General features: G+C 44.4%; 1 protein-coding gene across 4 annotated transcripts in view; it reads left to right on the top strand.

Moving 5' to 3' along the window:
- The window catches only part of LOC126412460 (protein daughter of sevenless), a 251,031-nt gene that overhangs the window by 131,882 nt on the left and 99,695 nt on the right, over positions 1-19,454 (top strand). For 2 of the 4 annotated variants that reach the window (XM_050082070.1, XM_050082068.1), the window contains exon 2: positions 8,363-8,410. The exons of the other annotated variants lie outside the window; for them this stretch is intronic. In XM_050082070.1, coding sequence (XP_049938027.1) covers positions 8,363-8,410 — 48 coding nt within the window. The remainder of the gene's footprint in view (positions 1-8,362; positions 8,411-19,454) is intronic. 4 annotated transcript variants of the gene reach the window in all.

Genomic DNA, 19,454 nt, shown 5'->3' with positions numbered 1-19,454 from the left:
GAAAACATAGAGAGATTTTAGAATTACCCAAATATTCGTAAAATACCTTCAAAATATCGTAACAGCCACTCCTCGTACGTACAATCTGTTTACCTAGGTCCAAGGCCCAACAAGTGCCGTTAGAAGCATAACAAGTACAAATTTTCAGTGTGAATATGACTCTACTACAACAGCTTGTAGATAGATAATGATCTTCGTCGTCCATCAGAGTAGTCATTTAAATAGTAAGCAAGCAGTATTGGATAAACAGCAACTCGCTACAGTTGAAAGAATAGCAATTTTCTTTCGAAGAGTATCATTTCTGGTATTTTCAAAAGCCCATTTATAATCTTTGAACAGGAACGCTATATAGCGGTTTAGTGTTAATTAATTATTCATACGTCGTACTTTATTGTTCTCTGGAAGCCATTATAACGTGTTTTCTCAATTGTCCAACATCACTAAGGTTTCCACTTCATGCTATGAGCTACGAAACCTGTGCGTATGCGTGCGTGCGAACGCGCGTTGGGGAGGGGGGGAGTAAGTAAATAAATTATTCAGCAACAACCTCTACGTATATTTCGTTACTGTATTGTTCGTCGTTGCAGTGCTCTGTGTGACAGCATTCGTTCTAATGTCTGCTACTGTATATAATATTGGTGACACATCGAAAGTAGTACTAAGTGAAGGTCTTGACGACAGATTTTTAATTGACAGTCCTCACTCTTCCATGTGATTTTCGCTGCTTAGATACGAGAAGAGGATCCACTACCCTTTAAACACAAGATTTTTTATGATTGTATGCTATTGTAGGGATTCGCACGTAGGAGTCGCAATCACAGCTGCAGTCGCTCCTGCACGGCTAAAGGCAAACAATGTATGCTTGTTGCGAGACGACACTGTCTGGTACTTGGTAGAAGAGATCATCTGTATGTTGTTGCTCAAACTTAAATTTCGCTTTCGACGTGCAAAGTAGATCCCATATCTCTGCTGCACATACTTCTAGCTGCACAGCCGGACCGATGCAGTCAATGAGAAAATTCAGAGTTGTCATGCGAACTCGTAATTTACGCTGTTGAGGGAATTGAAGCTCGGACTTCATTCCGTCAAGCTTTCCTCAACAAATGTTTCTTCCTGTTACCGGCTGCAAAAAATGTTCAAATATGTGTGAATTCCTAAGGGACGAAACTGCTGAGGTCATCGGTCCCTAGACTTGCACACTACTTACACTAACTTATGCTGAGAACAACACACACGCAACCATGCCCGAGCGTGGACTCGAACCTTCGGCTGGAGGGGCCGCGCTACCGGCTACATTTTGTGGTTTCTGATTGGCACGAAGTTAATTGTGCTTTGCAGAGGAAATACAAAGATCGTTCTAATCCCTTTCAACAACCGTCTGAGTTCGGTTGCTCTTATCTAGAGAAATATGGTTCGAAAATTTATAAATTTGCAGGCAGGTGTAAGAAATAATATAAAGACTTGAACCAAAATTATTTTACTTTAACTGCTTTTGTTAACTGCTTTTGTCTGTACTGGATAGGGAATGAGAGGGGAAGAAATGGAGTGGCAATAGTGGTCAGAGAGGGTCTGCAGGAGGAGGTGGAAGGTATCAATGATCGAATGATAAAAGCCAGAGTACGAGTGAAAGGAAAAAGCATTGAAATCATCCAAGCATATGCCCCACAGGTGGGGTGTACAAAAAAGGAGAAGGAGGAATTTGAAGATGACATGCAAAAGCAGCTAAATGGTGGTAATCAGATTATAATAGGGGACCTCAATGCACATGTTGGCACAGACAGGAAAGGATTCGAGGAGATAATGGGACCAGAGGGCTGGGGGAACCGAAATAGAGAAGGAAAATTGTTGCTGGAATTCTGCAAGAGGAATGGGCTGGCGATCGCAAATTCCTGGTACAAGAAGAGTAGTAGCCACAAAATAACTTGGTACAGTGGAGACTGGTCCCAAACTTCAGTAGTAGACTATGTACTAGTGGATAGGCAGATGATGAGCAGCCTCACAGATGTTAAGGTCATTCCATCTGAGGCCTTAGACAGTGACCATCGGCTGTTGGTAGCCACCCTGAGAGAGAAAAAAGATAGGAGGGCAACAGATATACAGGAGAAAAGGTTGAAGACATGGATGCTGAAAGAGGATGAACGGAGGACCCAGTACCAGACACTGATCAGGAAGAAGCTGCCAAAGGAAGATCAGAGAACAGTGGAAGAAGAATGGGGAGATTTTAAGAGGGCTCTAGTTGAGGCAGCTGAGACTGTGTGCGGAAGAACTAGCACAAAGAGGAGAAGTAAGGAAACCCCATGGTGGAACAACATATGTAAAGAGGCAGTACTTCGAAAGAACAAAGCCTTCAGAGAATGGTTCCAGACCCGAACAGAGGAAGCTAGGGTAAAATATAAGGAAAGCAAGAAAGCGGCACAGACCATTAGTAGGGGCGGAGAAGAAGAAGTGGATGGAAAAATGGACAACAATGTTAGAAGAGGACAGTGAAGGGAACAAAAAGTACTTTACACCATGGAAAGAAATAAGAGGAACGACAGAAGCGAGTGCCTGAGGATCATGGATAATAATGGAAGAGTTGTGGAGGAAATGCATGAGCTCAAAAAGATTTGGAAGGAGTACTTTGAAGATCTGTTGAATGCCGCCAAGCGGGTAACTAACAGCGTTGGAGAGCCTAAGGCAGCAGACGATTATAATAGTGGGGAAATTGATCATCTAACTTGGAATGAAGTGGAAGAAGCCATAAAGAGGATGAAAGGGGGCAAGGCGCCAGGTTGGGACGAAGTAACAGTGGATATGATATGAGCAGCAGGAGAAGTAGGAACCCAGTGGCTATACAGAGTGCTGAGGGTGGTGTGGAAGGAGAACAGAATTCCTGAGGATTGGAAGAAAGGAATTATAGTCCCGATCTTCAAGAAAGGGGATAAAAGGAGATGTGAGAGCTACAGAGGAATCACCCTGCTATGCCACTGTGGAAAAATCTATGAAAAGATCCTGGAGAAGAGAATAAGAAGCAGTATTGAAAGTAGACTGCAAGGGGAGCAGTATGGTTTCAGACCGGGAAGATCAACAACGGACCTCATATTTGCGGTAAGGCAACTGCAGGAAAGGCACTATGAGTACGGGAAGGACTTAATAATGGCCTTTTTAGATATTGAGAAGGCGTATGACAGTATCTGTAGGGACAAGCTCTGGGATGTGCTGAACGCAAAAGGGATAGATGAAGAGATAACACGAAAAGTCAGAAAAATGTATGAGGGAAGTGAGAGTTGTGTGAAAGTGGGGAGGGAACGTACTGCATGGTTCAAGCTGGAAAATGGGCTGCGACAGGGAAGTGCACTTTCGCCTTTATTGTTTATTATTGTTATGGATGAAATCCTACAGCAAGTATCAGATGCAATTGGAGATCATAAAATGAAAGCAGTGCTTTTTGCCGATGACCTGATGTTATGGGGAAATTGCGAGAAGGAGGTGCAAGAGCAGTTAGATGTATGGGAGGCAACGGCAGCACAATATGGAATGCATTTCTCTGCAAAGAAAAGTGAAATAATTGTCACAACAAGGAAGAAGAATAGGCCAAATGTGGATATAACTTGTGGAGGGGAAAAACTACAAGTGGTAGAGAACTTAAAGTACCTGGGAAGCATGATTGAAAGTAAGGGGGGAAACGCAATGGAAATAAGTGAAAGGTGCAGAAAAGCAGGGCAGTTCTACAGATGCATCAGGGGGCTTATTTGGAGCAAGGAGGTGCCACAGAAATCCAAGGGAATTATATACCGAACCTACTTTGTCCCCATATTGGCATACGGAAGTGAGACATGGGTAATGCACAAAAGCGATAAAAGTAAAATACAGGCTAGTTCCAGAGGAGCAGGTTGAGTGTAACAAGACGAGACAGATTGCGAAATGTGTATGTGAGGGAAAGACTAAAGGAGGAACCAGTACAGGACAGGATAGAAAAATCAAGACTGCAGCGGTATGGACACATGAAGAGAATGGATGAGGGAAGAATTCCAAAGAGGATGTTTGATCTGCAACTGGAGGGGAAGAGGCCCAGAGGAAGACCAAGAGATAGATGGGTGAAGGGAGTGAAGGAATGTGTGACGAGAAGAGAACTGGGCGAAGGTGGAAGAGGGGGAATGGTGGAAAGACAGAACACGATGGAGAGGCTTGTGTTCCCGACAGACCCAGCCAGTGGCTGGAAACTGTCCAAGATGATGATGATGATGATGATGATGATGATGATGATGATGATGATGATGATGAAGAACTGCTTTTGTCACAATGTAAGAGGCGGTCCCCGCATCGGCAGTTCACCATTTGTTGGAAGTCGACTGGAGTCAAGCCACACCGCAGTTTTCATGGACTGAACATTTTTGTAGAAGTTAACAAGCGAAAATAACGACCTGAAAGGTGCATACCGGCATGTGGGCTGAAAATTAAGCAGGAACTGAAATCCAGTAGCCGGCCGGTAAACTAGAAAGTAGCTATCGGGGATATTCGTACCAGGCAAATTCATTGTCCACCTGGACTTGCACGCAAACTAACCACGTGACTACTAAGCTGCTAGTACAGTAAGTTCGGCAGTGAGATATTGTTACGCTTTGTGCTGGTTCCTGCACCGGCTTGTTCGTTTCTTTTGCGTGAACTGCGTGGCACGTCGTGCGCTACCGCACACTGCAGCCTCGCACGATGTGTACACAAGGCATTAGCGAGTCACAGTACGATGCTAAACAGCCTGCTGCTTCTATCTCCTTTTTCAATATCGCATTTATAGTTCGAAATGTGAGGTCTGTTAAGGAACCTAACATTGCTCCGTATCCGTCAAAACCTCCCGAATAATCTCGTCGATTCACATTATTGATATTTCGCTTAGTTTCCAAACTGTGTTTCAAGCAAAGGTGAAATTCTACAAATCGAGCTTGTGATTTGTCTCAAATGGTGGTGGAACGTTAATTTTTTTTTCCTTGAAGCAACGTTACGGAGACGATGTAGGTCAAAAAAAATATTCCGAGAAGGTGGCACAAGACCGGAAAGACATTGTTCTTCAGCAGATAGTGTCCACAGGCAATAAAGGAGCTTGAGCGCGACAGCCATAGTCTGTCAGAACTTGCAGAAAAGACTGGAATCGCAGAAGTTTCGGGTAAGGAGGCATAAACTGAGTAATTCAAGAAACAGCAAAGATAGTTACTCGTTTGATGCCTAAAATGGACATGTTACAAGGTGCCGATGTTTCAAGGAATTCTTTCTGACAGGCTGACTGTGGAGGAACATTTAAGCAAAGGATCAACACTATAACATTGAAGTAAAATTGTGACGAGGGGGGAGGGGGGGGGGACCTGCGAGGCTGAATGTCTGAATGTAATTCAAGGTCAGCTCCTAATATCCAGACAGACCTTCTTTTTCCCGGCGTAGTGTAGCAACTCCACGCGGCTTGGACTTAGCAAGTAGTTGAAATTCCCCTGCAGCAGTATTGAACCAAGCTGCCTCTGTAGCCGTTCATAATAGCGAAAGTGTTGCCGGTGCAGGATATTATCCACGAACTGACCTCTCTCTTATGTCTCAAAATGTTCGATGTGATTCACGTCGGGCGATCCGCGTGGCCAAATCATTCGCTCGAATTGTCCACAATTTTCTTCAAACCAATCGTGAGCAATTGTTGCCCGGTGGCATGGAACATTGTTATGGTAATATGAAGACCTTAAATGGCTGTAAATGGTCTCCAAGTAGCCGAATAACCATTTCCAGCCAATGATAGGTACAGTTGGATCAGAGAACTCAGTCCATTCCATGTAAACGTAGGCCACACACATGGAGCCACCAAAAGTTTGCACAGAGCCCTGTTTAAATTTGGGTCTATGGCTTCGTGGGGTGTGCGCCACACTCATACTCTATCGTCAGCTCTTACGAACTGAAATCTGGATTCATGTGATGAGGCCACGGTTTTGCAGTTGTCTGGGGTCCAGCAGATATGGTCACGAGCCCAGGAGAGGCGCTGCAGGCGATGTCTTGGTGTTAGCGAAGGCACTCGCGTCGGTCGTCTGTTGCCCTGTTGCCATAGCCCATTAACGCCAAATTTTGCCACACTGTCCTAACGGACACATCCGTCGTACATCCCACATGGATTTCAGCGGTTATTTCACGCAGTGTTGCTTGTCTGTTAGCACTGACAACTCTACGCAAAGACCTCTGCTCTCAGTCATTAAGTGGAGGCTGTCGGCCACAGCGTTGTCTGTGGTGAGAGGTAATACCTGACATGTGGTATTCTTGACAAACTCTTGACCTTTTGTATCTCGGAATATTGAATTCCCCAACGATTTCCGAAACGGAATGTCCCGTGCATCGTGCTCCAACTACCATTCCGCGTTCACAGTCGTGCGACCATTCTCACGTTGGAAACATTTTCTCACATGAATCAACGGAGTACAAATGACAGCTTTACCAACGCACTGCCCTTTTATACCTCGTGTACCCGATACTAACGTCATCTGTATAAATGCGTTTCGCTATCCCATGACTTTCGTCACCTGAGTGTATAACTTGCTATACGCTACGCTCTGTTAAGCGGGGAGGATACAAATTCGTTTTTGTAGTCACATCACGAATAGCGTCTTACCACTATGTGCACTGTGTTCATTGACAGATTATGTCGTATCGTAAACTGACGTAAGAACCACGCAGCGTTTAAAAATATAGTTCAGCCTCAATCCGACGTGCGCAATGTGATTATTTCATCCGTGTGTAAGATATAACTTGACAGTGAAGTGAAAAGGATTCACAGATTTTGGGAACAGTGTCCAAACGTTGATGAAACAGTTACCAGTATGTCGCAGCTGATTTGTTTAGTGATGGCAGCGACTCACCTGCTGACATTCGTTGTTACTTTATTGTGCTAGAAATGACGTCAGTTATATGAACTCGATAAAGTTTGAGGGGGGGGGGGGGGTGTACTCAATCTAGTAGTGAAAATTTCCATTCTGGCGGCTTGGTGTTAGTGGATGCCATTGTCCATACACTGTTACCAAACATCACATTCGATATCGGAAAAGGCTACTTATAGTGGGTTCCAAATGAACTGTGGAGGAAAGGTCTTCTAAAACAGCACAGCAGAAGCCAAAAACGTGTGTTTCCTTATCCTGCAGAAGCACCAACAACTAGGGTTACCAGGTCTCCCATATTTTACGGGTGTCCCCCGTATTTTGTCTACATTTCCTCGCGTCTACCGTGTTTTCGGGAGGTCTCCCATATTTTACAGTTTTTCCCATATTTTACCCATCTCACGTATTTGATAATATTTTCTGTTATATTTCATAAAGTTTTATTTATTTATGCTAACATTTCTGTACCGTTCAGAGTCGTTGTAATTAAATGTTTTGGTAAATGAGTAATCCTACTATGCTGTGAAAGTTGTTTTAGTTAAATTTTTGAGTGTCATGTACAATGATGAATTCATTTACAACTTGTTTTGTAGAAAGGAGTTTCAATATGTAAACGTTTCGGGAAACACTCGTTATTTGTGTACACTGTTGTGTACAGTTAGGTACAACGGTCTCAAAAAGGTAAAACTTGCCATCAATGCCACGATAGGACTATCATGGCCATCATTTCCAAAACCTCCCGTATATTTAGTGTGAAAGTCTGACAGTCCTATCAGAAACTAAAATCTCACGCTGCCATTTTGATCTTAAAAGGGAATCGAAAAGTGGAAATTTAAATGTCTGTACCAAGTTCATCCAATTCCTGTGCGTTGTCAGTGTTGTGCGTGACGTGTGAACTGGCGCCAGATTTCGTCGACGACACTGTTCCAAGAAGCGGATTCTAAATCCCCGTCCACTCGACCACTCGCTTAACGGTTGCAGGACATTAACTGGGAGCGTGTGCATGTGGACTTAACACCACGTAAGGACGATTCTGACGTTGTATGGACACTTCGCTTTAGCGGCTCGGCAACACCTGCGTTCTGAAAGGGACATTTTTATTTTATTTTTATGTCCGTAGTCTTCAGAATGGTTTGATGTTGTCCTCTATCTCCTACATCTACATCCGTACTCCGCAAATCACTGAAATTGCATTGCGGAGGGTACTTTACATTATACCTGTTATAGATTTTTCCGGTAGCATTCAGGTGCGGAGCACGTAAGAATTATTGCTCAGTGGCCTCTGTGTGCGCAGTAGACTAATCTTTCCTTCGAGGTCCATTTTTTAAAGGTATGAATCGTTCTAATGTCAAGCCCTGTTCACCAAAATTTGACTTTGTATGTGTGGTTTGGGAAAATATCGGTTAGATGATTGTTCTGATTCATTTGACAGGACTTTGTGTGGTATGAGTGGCTTTGAGTTAACAAATCGCGATTATCATTTGTAGGTGGCGCACGCAATTGTCAATCATGGTATGACGAAGAAACAGGATAAGGTAAGTCTCAGAAAATGGTGTAGATTCTCTAGTAACAAAAACGCTAATAATAGATTGTAGGTAGTTCTCTTACATTGTATTCGTAACACCTTTACCACGGCTTTAGAGCAGAACAGTGAGATAACATAAGTGTACATGCACTAACAATTTTATGACATTTAGGCACACTCCAAGATTGTGTTGTACTTAGCCAGTTACAATGACATTAAAACGTCTAGTCTTTTAGAAATGCTATATTTTGTTTTGTTGTCGGCATAACAAACTAACATTAAAGTGTAGGCGTCGCTGACGTCGGCAGAAGTACACTGAATAAGCCTTACATTATCATGCAGTGTGTTCGTTTAATAAAATGGTTGACACATTGAGCAATCTCTGTTGCTTCAACATAATGAACATACACCTTTTTATATCAACAGTAAACCATCATCTGATCTATTAAAAGTTGTCACGAGACGAAAATAAAACGGTAGCTAAATCAGTGATACTGTGATGTACGAATCATTAACAAAGAAGTGTGAGAAAATGATACCTTTTGTGCAGACATGTACTTTATAGCAAAGCCTGGGAGGCACAATTGTGAGTTGTACAGCTGGAACGTCAATTAAGGCACGAAACAGCAAATACCGCACGAATGATGCTATGCGGATTTAAGCAAATGGATGGCGGGATTCCAAAAGATGGTAAAGTACTAAGGCGACCACCTAACAGAAGGTGGGTATGTGAAATACGAAAATATGCAGGAGCTAACAGGGTGCCTACAGCTGAATATAATGCATGGAAATGTATAGAGGCAGCCTTCATACAGTAGGGGACGTTAAATGGAATGCTGTGATAGTGGTGATATCATACTATATGAAGTGAGATTGCGTGTACGGATACGTGATATACAGCCAAAAGCTATGTAGCTGAAAATCGTAGCGTCGCTGATTCAGCTACCATTTCATTTTAATCTCGTAAAAACTTTAATAGATGATGGTTTCCGTACATTGAAGCGCCAAAGGAACTCGTATACGCATGCTTATTCAAATACAGACCGAGCGAGGTGGCGCAGTGGTTAGCACACTGGACTCGCATTGGGGAGGACGACGGTTCAATCCCGTCTCCAGCCATCCTGATTTAGGTTTTCCGTGATTTCCCTAAATCGTTTCAGGCAAATGCCGGGATGGTTTCTTTGAAAGGGCACGGCCGATTTCCTTCCCAATCCTTCTGTAACCCGAGCTTGCGCTCCGTCTCTAATGACCTCGTTGTCGACGGGACGTTAAACACTAACCACCACCACCACCACTTATTCAAATACAGAGATACGTAATCAGGCAGAATACGGCGCTACGGTCGGCAATGCCTGTATAAGACAAGTGTCTGGCGCAGTTACATAGGTTGCTGCTGCTACAGTGGCAGGTTATCAAGATTTAAATGAGTTATAACGTGGTGTTACAGTCGGCGCACCAGCGATGGGACACAGTATCTCCGAGGTAGCGATGAAATGCGGGTTTTGCCTTCGGACTACTGCGCCATTGTACCGTGAATATCAGGAATCCGGTAAAGCAAAGTCTCCGACATCGCTGCGGCTGGAGAAAGATCCTACAAGAACGGGACCAATGACGACTGAACGAGAATCGTTCAATGTGACATAAGTGGAATCCTTCCGCAAATTGCTGCAGATTTCAGTGCTGGGCTGTCCGCAAATGTCGGCGTGCGAACCATTCTACGAAACATCATCAATATTGGCTTTCGGAGCCGAAAGCCCACTCGTGTACTCTTGATGACTGCACAACACAAAGCTTTATGCCTCGCCTGGGCCCGTCAATACCGACAGTGCACTGTTGATAACTGGAAACATACTGCCTGGTCGGACAAGTCGCGTTTCAAATTGTATCGAGCGGATGGACGTGTACGGGTATGGAGACAACCTCACGATTCCATGGACCTTGCATGTCAACAGGGGACTGTTCAAGCTGGTGGAGGCTCTGTGATGGTGTGGGGCGTGTGCAGTTGGAGTGATACGGAACGCCTGATCTAGATACGACTCTGACAGGTGACACGTACGTAAGCATCCTGTCTGATCACCTGCATCCATTCATGTCCATTGTGCATTCTGAAGGACTTGAGTAACTCCAGCAGGACAATGCGACATCCCACACGTCCAGAATTGCTACAGAGTGGTTCCAGGAACACTCTGAGTTTAAACACTTCCAATGGCCACCATATTCCCCAGACATGAACATTATTGAGCATATCTGGGATGCCTTGCAACGTTGTCCGTAGATTTTACGCCAGGTGTTCAGCAAGGGCTATTTTCTCGTACTTTTTATTGTATTAAGTGAATCGTTTGATGGAGGGGGACAATGGATTTCCTGATGACGACGGAGAGAAGTTACCTAGCCTCAGAAACACGCTCTTCAGAAGGCATCAGAAGTGAATGGAGATGGTTCTTGCGTCTTTCTAAGAAGCAGTGAAGTGAAAGTTCAGCCCATAGAAAAAGAATCTGACGATTGCTGTTTGTGACTGAGGGACTTGGCGGGTATCAAACAGTCGTGAAGTGGAAGCAGTGTGCAGAAATAAATTATTACAGTACTTTTTCGTAATACGTATGTAATAGAGGAGAGTAAGAGGAACGGATAAAGTGACAGCGGACCCCTCACGTAGTCAGTTGCGGTCTTAGGAAGATTATTGCAGGAATGGGTTTCACTTCATGGAGAGCAGCAACGAGGTAAATGGGAATTACTGTTCGTGTTTAATCCAACATCCAAGAAGATAAACATTACACACAGGGGCAAGGAACGCTCGAATGTTTCGTGTATTCTGTACAAAACTGTTTGTACATTGCCATCTTAAATAATGCTTATGCCAACTCGAATGATACACATGTGTTGCAGCATTTATTTACGACGTTGTTGTGATTATAAATCTGTTGAGTCGCTGCGTGATAACCGCAGTGGACGCAGGTGATTTGTACAGCTTGCTAGCAGTGGCATCCGTGAAGCTGAGCTACCGATGGATGTTGTTAATATATTGACTACGATTGAGATACAATGTTGTCGACTCTAACATGAAATTATATACATTCAGAAACAGTTCGAAAACTAAGAAGGGCAAATGAAATGCTGTAGTATGCGAAGGAATTAATTCATTACAAGATTTTTGAGCTGTGAACCCACCTGCCTATCTCCATTCGAAATCGAGAAAAAGTTTTAAGGTGTAAGTAAACCACCACTGCAGCTGCTGTTAAGTAAACGTTTTAAATTTCGTTCCAGGTTGATTTTTATCGACATCTTCAGATAGCGAATACTTGCGGTCTTATCGATTGCTTAGGCTTACATCAAAACATTTCAGTAACCTTTAGCTCAAGGCGTAGCCTTATGAAATAATATCATCAATTAGAAACGCCATTGAATCATAACGAAAGATCCAAGTCCAGTTGACCCAACTAAACCACGCACGTTTACACACGCAACCGACCGAAGAAAACTAGTTTTCAAATACTGTGACATCACGTAATTGTGTAGACATACGATAAATATTCCATTTACCACGCCTTGGCTTTTCGTTAAGTGGCACTAATATTTGTATTGTACTGCTCTGTATAGCTTGCATCATGAAACCAGGTATCAAAGCACACTGGGCGAAACACACTAACCCATCACGCATCACCATTATCATCTTAGAAGACGGGAGTCACCACAGCATACTTCTTATGAAGATACACACTGCGGTGACACAAGTCATGGGATAACTCCCAATATGGTGTAGGACCTCCTTTTGCCATGTGTAGTGCAGCAACAATCCCCTGCAGAAATATTGAGCCATGCTGCCTCTATAGCCGTCCACAATTGGAGAGTGTTGCCGATGCAGCGTTTTGTGCACAAAATGACCACTCGATTATGCCCCTATAAATGCTCGTTGGAAGTTTGGTGGAATTATGCGATCAAATCCTCAGAGTGGCTTAAATGGATGCGATGTAACTGCACAACACTGTAGACTCGACTTCCTAACCGAATCCGGGCAGTTATCAAGCCCAGGGGCTTAATTAAACCATAGTAAATGGTGATTGTAATGACTTTTTTTCTAGGGGTGACTAACTTTTTGTCCTGTGAGCTTAGTATAGAGGGTGACACTTGGTCATCCAGAATTTTGGAAGTAAATATCCTGCCTCCTGTTCACGGTAACCTGAATCTGTGGAGGCAAGTCATGGTTAGCAAAAAAAAATCAAACCCTCAATTTCCAGGGCCATCTGTCCCTTCTAAGTTTCGCGTCATTTGAAAAGAGGCAAAATCACGACTCGTGGGACCACATTCTGCGAGGTATCAGACTACAGACGTCCACTACATGGAGTCTCCTTCGCGATATAGCTCGGAAAGTGATGAACCTGCATACACTAACAGCATCGATTCCTGTTTTGTTTGATTCGGATAGTGATAAGACCTGACACTCGTATTCGGTGCCTGTTATATAGGATCTTTATATTTTCTTATGCATGTAACAAACAATGATTGGTACTTCGTTCCTTGTAGACTCGTCGGATAGAACATTTCGGGCAACTTCATTCTCGGTGTTGTGGTCACGTCCAAGCACGATAGTTCTTCTCTGCCATTATGTCAGATCTCTACCTCCACCCAGCTTACAGCACTGATTCCAAACTAGTAACTGGCACATCCACACCACTTCGCTGCCATGACTAGTCAACGGTGGCGGGTCATACAACCGCCTGGTAGGAACTCTACAGAGCTTCAGCGCGACCAGACTGGTCTTTTAATGGGGCGACAGATACTTTGTTCGGAGAACTTACCAGCATGCTGATAACACCCGTTTTGATTGTTCCCAAAGCACTCTTCAAGGTCCCAGGTACTTATCACCTAATGATAGGTCTGCACAACCTGTAGTGAAAATTCAAGCATTTTGAAACATCGGCTGAGGTGGTAATTTACGTATACCTTAGTGTATCAGCAGCTGTGGCTGTACAGTGAGTAACTTGAAAAAAATTGTTCTTCGTGGTGTAATTGGAGAGCGACGGCGTCTTAGCGGGGCAAGCGCGAAAGGTTGCATCGCCGGCGGGTCTGTCGCAGCGGTGCAAAGCTGTGCGGCAAGGCAGGGCGTGCTATCGACCCGTCTGGCTGCAGGTCGCCACGTCCATGCAGCCGCTGCCCGCCGAGGGTTGAGGCAGGTCTCGCGGCCCCGTCGCCACCAGCTGCTCCGTGAAACGTCTCAGCAAAATAGAGCGCTTCCCGAAAAGTTGAACTCACTGGGACGGCTATTGGCGTCGCCGTCAGCGTTGTTGGTGTTTGTACACATTCCAGTCGCATTGTGACCACCGCCCACGTTCGACGTCAACGTGCAATAACCACTCACAGATGGCAAATTTCAGCACTGCCATTGGAGGGTACAAAAAGCGTGCCGTTGGGAGGGGAGCGGGCGCACGAAACAGAGCGTTCAATGCGGAAACGGAGCGATTTATCTGACGTCCAAAAGGGCATCATCATTAGCTTTCGGGCTAAGGGTGGAAGCATTCCGAAACGGCCAGGTTTGTAAACCGTTCACTCGCCGGCGCGGTTGAAGTAGGCCTATACTGTGCATGGCAAAAAGGCGCTATCCATAGCTGGCACCGAGGCAACTGGTACACCACAGGCCACAGATGACGGGTGGACGACTGCTGCGGAGATCTGCACGGGCGAGTAGGCGTGTGATTGTCGAGCAACTGGCTGACAAAATAAACCGAGGTGCTACCACCAGTGTCTCATTAACTACCGTTCAGCGAATGTTGCTGCGTATCGGCCTATGCAGCAGGCATCACGTTCATGCACCCATGCGCCGATACCATAACTGGACGTCCTTTGAGTGGCGACTGGTGGTATTTTCAGGTGAATCACGTTATGTACTCCATCGGACAGAAACATCTGAAAGCAAACACTCTGCAACAATTGTCGGTGGAGGGGGTACAGAACGGAGGATGGAGCCTTATGGTCTGGGGATTGGTTTCGTGGCATTCCTTCTGTGATATCGTCATTTTGGAAGGCACAGTGCATCAACACAAGTATGCATCTATTTGGGAACCATGTCGATTTGTTTTACCACGGCACGAAGGCGTCTACCTGCAGGACAAAGCAACGTCTCAGGAACCTCACTGTGCACATTCGTGGTTCGAAGAGCACTTGGAAGAGTTCACTGGCCTCCCCTGGCCATCGGACTCCCCAGATTGAAACCCAGTCGCCAATCTGTGGGGCCACTTCGATCGGGCTGTTCGCGCCGTGGATCCTCAACTGAGAAACCTAGTGCAGTTGACCACGGCATTGGAGTCGGCATGGCTCCACATCTCGTCGGTATTTTCCAGAACCTCATTGACCGCTACCTGCACGTCTCGCAGCGATCCACGCTGCAAAAGGTGGTTATTCAGGCTTTTGATATGTGGTTCCATTAATGTACTGGTCAGTGTAGAATCAGATTGGGACTGTCTCGACATTACGTTTTTTAGTAAAACAATAGTCCTATACATATGCCGGCCGTAGTTGCCGGGCCGTTCTAGGTGCGACCGCTACGGTCGCAGGTGCGAATCCTACCTCGGGCATCGATGTGTGTCATGTCCTTAGGTTAGCTAGGTTTAAGCAGTTCTACGTACTAGGGGACTGATGACCTCAGATGTTAAGTCCCATAGTGCTCAGAGCCATTTGAACCATTTTCCTATAGGTATGCAGTCTTGAATTTTCCATATGAAATAGCCCTATCCGAAATTAGGATCCACACTATCGGAAATTGCACACCCTTTTAGTATATTCTCCAAAATGCACACGTTTTTACGTAAATTACAAAATATAATCTGTTTACTTTCGTTATAAGAGATTATATATAATCAAAATCAGTTGTCACCTACGTCAGTCAGTTTCGGAGAGCTTTTAGCTGATGTTTAAAAAACCATATTCTCATATTTCCGTAGCTACCCGAAAACTGGGCACCTTATGCTACTGGTATGTTGCTGTGTATGAGAAACAGTAGGGAGTGTTCCGGAGAGAATCCACTCATGAGACACCGGCAGGCGCTGCGCACGTACCACGGAGTTGCTCGACCGCAGAACGCCGTCGTGCGTGGCTTCACACGCTGCGCATCAACATACCCTGTCGGAGCCACATTATTGTACGCGCTTCGTGCTATCTGGCGTAGAACACTGAAAGTAACAACTAAATTTTGTACTGTAAGTATTCGGTATTGTCGAGACACATTCCCGTTACAGAGCATTCGTTAGTCGTTGCTTTCATTATTTTGAACGCCATTACTGATGTAGCCATTAGACATAAGCGTTTTCTTTAAATAACCTAATAAGCTACGGCTATAACTGTTCTCGGGAATTGACTATTGTAGTGGTTTCTTTTTCCTGAACAGATTTTTATCTTCTACATAGTCACCATGGCTGTAATTACATTCACGGTAGCAGCTGAAGTAGCAAGAGTTGAATCGCCACGCCACTGTCTTGCGTAGACCACTATAGGAAGTTACGGCAATTCTGCCGTACGGTGTGGAGTGGCAAGGCACTGCAGTACTTGCGTATAGTAGCCCATAGACCCTGGCGCGCAGTTACGGATCCACGGACCCTCTCTCACGGGAAGTACCGAAGCTATACGAGACAGCAGACGAAAATTTGCGCTGTTCATTAGCCCGATGTCTGATGCCTTGTGTTGCAAGTAATCTGGTTTGTACGTATTGAGTAGTTTCCGTCGGCGTCTCGAGAATTTTTTTGGGGTGTGGAGCAAGATTCTCCTTAACGAATCCAAATCAAAATCGTAACACCACGAACATAATGAAAGAAGATAAAAAATGCACGTTGTTCGGAGCGCGGAAAGGATAAGACCACAACAAGAATTTTAAAAAAATGCATATCCAGGAAAGTTGGTGTCTCGCTCCACAATTCAGGGTTCAAATATTTGTGTAGTATTTAAGGAAAATAGTTCAACCAACATCGTAATTAATTGCGCTACGAAAGAAACTCAGTACATCAGAGAATGGTTGTAGTAAGAAAATAAAATACCCATTATGAGATGTTTCAGTAGTTTCCAGGAAATACTGTTTGGGCCACTTGAAAGACGATGTGTCGATCGCTTCGGAAGAGACTGGATTTGAATTTTTCTAGAAGGTCAGTGACTGAAAGCAAGAGACTATAAGAAACATGTCAAGCAACATTAAAAAAGCGTGGATCGTACAATACTTCAGATAACACATAATAGGTCACATGATAGGTTTTTGTATGTAGCGAAGTTCGGGATTTGAGAGCAAGGACATACCTACACCACATGACAACGCAAAGGATTAGCAAAATAAAATGTCTGTTACGCTGTCATTGAAATAACCAAGACTGTACATACTAGCTGCAAAAATCAAACACGTGAGTACTCATGTGGGTCATCAGAATGCTGTAAGTCATTTAGGCTTGACAGAAACAAGAAGAAACATGCTAGCTATTGGCAACGCCAACAGAATTCAGTTCCATGCCATACATGTCAAAACAAGATGTACTGTATCTACTTCCAAGTTAGAGTGAATCCATTCGTGAAAAAAAAAACCCTCTCTCATCGAGCAGTACAATAATTTAAGTTCACTTCCCTCGAGACACGACAGTACCGATGTAGAACCGTGGGCTAACGAGATCAAAAGTAACAGTAACACTCTGTGTCAAGCTACAAGATGTAAGCAGTCTGATTCATTCACTTCCAAGAAAAGATTATCTTCTTGTTATTGTTATTATGAATAGTAACTAAGTTGAAATGCTAATAAAGTATCGTAATGGCCGTATTTGCATCGATGGAACCAATGGTTGATTGTGTTGGGGAAGGAGACCAGACAGCGTGGTCATAGGACTCATCGGATTAGGGAAGGATGGGGGAGGAAGTCGGCCGTGCCCTTTCAGAAGAACCATCCCGGCATTTGCCTGAAGTGATTTAGGGAAATCACGGAAAACCTAAATCAGGATGGCCGGACGCGGGATTGAACCGTCGTCCTCCCGAATGATGGAACCAATGGTTATGGTTCTGAATGACGCTTCTTGCTCTTGACGACATGAGACCTCCCCTTGTGCTTTCGTTATTTCCGACAGACCAGATCAAGGGGTGCCACTATTATTATTATTATTATTATTATTATTATTATTTTAATGAAATAAGGGCAGAAGAAGATAAAATACAGCCTCAGACATATGTGTCAGATTTGGCTGAATCATTGTGGGGGGAACTAGCGAGAACACTATTTTTAATGGTACTGGACAAGGTATAGAAGAAAAAACACGTGCACGAAAATTAAATCGGAGAAAAGAAAGCTGAAATGTACAAGATATTAGGAAGTCTGGATCAAGAAAGACAAGTTATTTCTTTTGAAGAACTCGTATACAATGTGATTCTGTGATGATGATAGCAGTTTTCAGGGATGATGGAGAAGGGTACATGTATCATTTTGAGGGGAGCGACCCTGGTCCGGAAACGACCGAATGGAAAGTTACAAGCGAAAATCCTTCTGGTAACTCTGACAATTGAACAGAAATATCGGTACTATTGCTGCTAAAATTGTAGTATACGCATCTGACAGAGGTGACCATATGGATCGGGAACTTATTCAGTAGAAGAGATGTTTCGCAGTAGCGAAGATGAAAAAGTACTCATGGCTCTTACGTATTCGTCTACGAGCCCATATTTACTGGACACTTTTTCTTGTTTGGTCCGTAATACTACATTTAAAAGTTGTCTGTCCTACCATCTTAGCAGCAACTGTATCGGTACATGTATGATCTGTCAGTGATTTTCGCATTGATACGTTTTTCTTTTCTCCATCATCCCTGTAGGATTGTATTGTTACCCTGTATAGACTTTGCTCTCTGCAGCACATTGCTGTGTTTTGTGCTAATCTCATAATTAAAAGAGCAAAAAGTGGTTTTAAGCGGATTGAGTGCCGGTGATTTGCGAAGAGAAGCGACTTCGATTAGCACGATTTTGAAATGATAATACGGTTTAATTGCCACTTATAAAGATCAAGCTGACTTCGTGTTCCGCATCGCCCTAAAATCACTGAAATTCGCATTTCCGACCTACGATTTGCTTGCTTCGTAACCTTGGAGGCGTAGTTCCAAGCCAGGGGCCAGGTACAACTTCTCTAGGAGCTGTTTTGCGGCGTCTTGTCGTGACGTATGAAAATCTCGTTTAATGCTGTAGGCTATTGAAAGACCGGCGATTTGCCGTACGGCGGCAATTCACTACGTGATCAAAAGTATCCGGACACCGTAGAAACATACGTTTTTCGTATTAGGTGAATTGTGCTGCCTCCTGCAGCGAGGTACTCCATATCAGCGACCTCAGTAGCCATAAGACATCGTGAGAGAGCAGAGTGGGGCGCTCTGCGGAACTGGTGGACTTCGAACGTGGTCAGGTGATTGGGTGTCATTTGCGGCATACGTCTGAACACGAGATTTTCCACACTCCTTTACATCCCTAGGTCAACTGTTCCCGATGTGACAGTGAAATGGAATCGTGAAGGGACACGTACAGCGCAACAGCGTACAGGCCGACCTCGTCTGTTGACTGACACAGACCACCGACAGTCGAAGAGGGTCATAATGTGTAATAGGCAGACCATCACACAGTAATTCCAGAGTGCATCAGGATCCACTGCAAGTACTATGACAGTTAGGCGGGAGGTGAGAAAACTAGGATTTCATGGTCGAGCGGCTGCTCATAAGCCTCATATCACGCCAGTAAATTTCAAACAACGCCTCGCTTGGTGTACGGGGCTTACACATTGGACAATTGAACAGTGGGAAAACGTTGTGTGGAATTACTAATCACTGTACAGAATATGGGGATCCTATGGCAGGTTGCGGGTATGGCGAATGCCCGGTGAACGTAATCAGCCAGCGTGTGTAGTGCCGACAGTAAAATTCGGAGGTGGTGGTGTTATGGTGTAGTCGTGCTTTTCGTGGAGGGGGCTTGCTCTCCTTGTTTTGCGTGGCATAATCATAGCACAGGCCTACATTGATGTTTTAAGCACCTTCTTGCTTCCCACTGTTGAAGAGCAATTCGGG

Source organism: Schistocerca serialis, chromosome 7 (assembly GCF_023864345.2).
Source record: "Schistocerca serialis cubense isolate TAMUIC-IGC-003099 chromosome 7, iqSchSeri2.2, whole genome shotgun sequence".
NCBI classification, from domain to species: Eukaryota; Metazoa; Arthropoda; class Insecta; order Orthoptera; family Acrididae; genus Schistocerca; species Schistocerca serialis.
The sequence above is the reverse complement of the archived record's forward strand: the minus strand, read 5'-3'. Positions and strand labels throughout refer to the sequence as shown.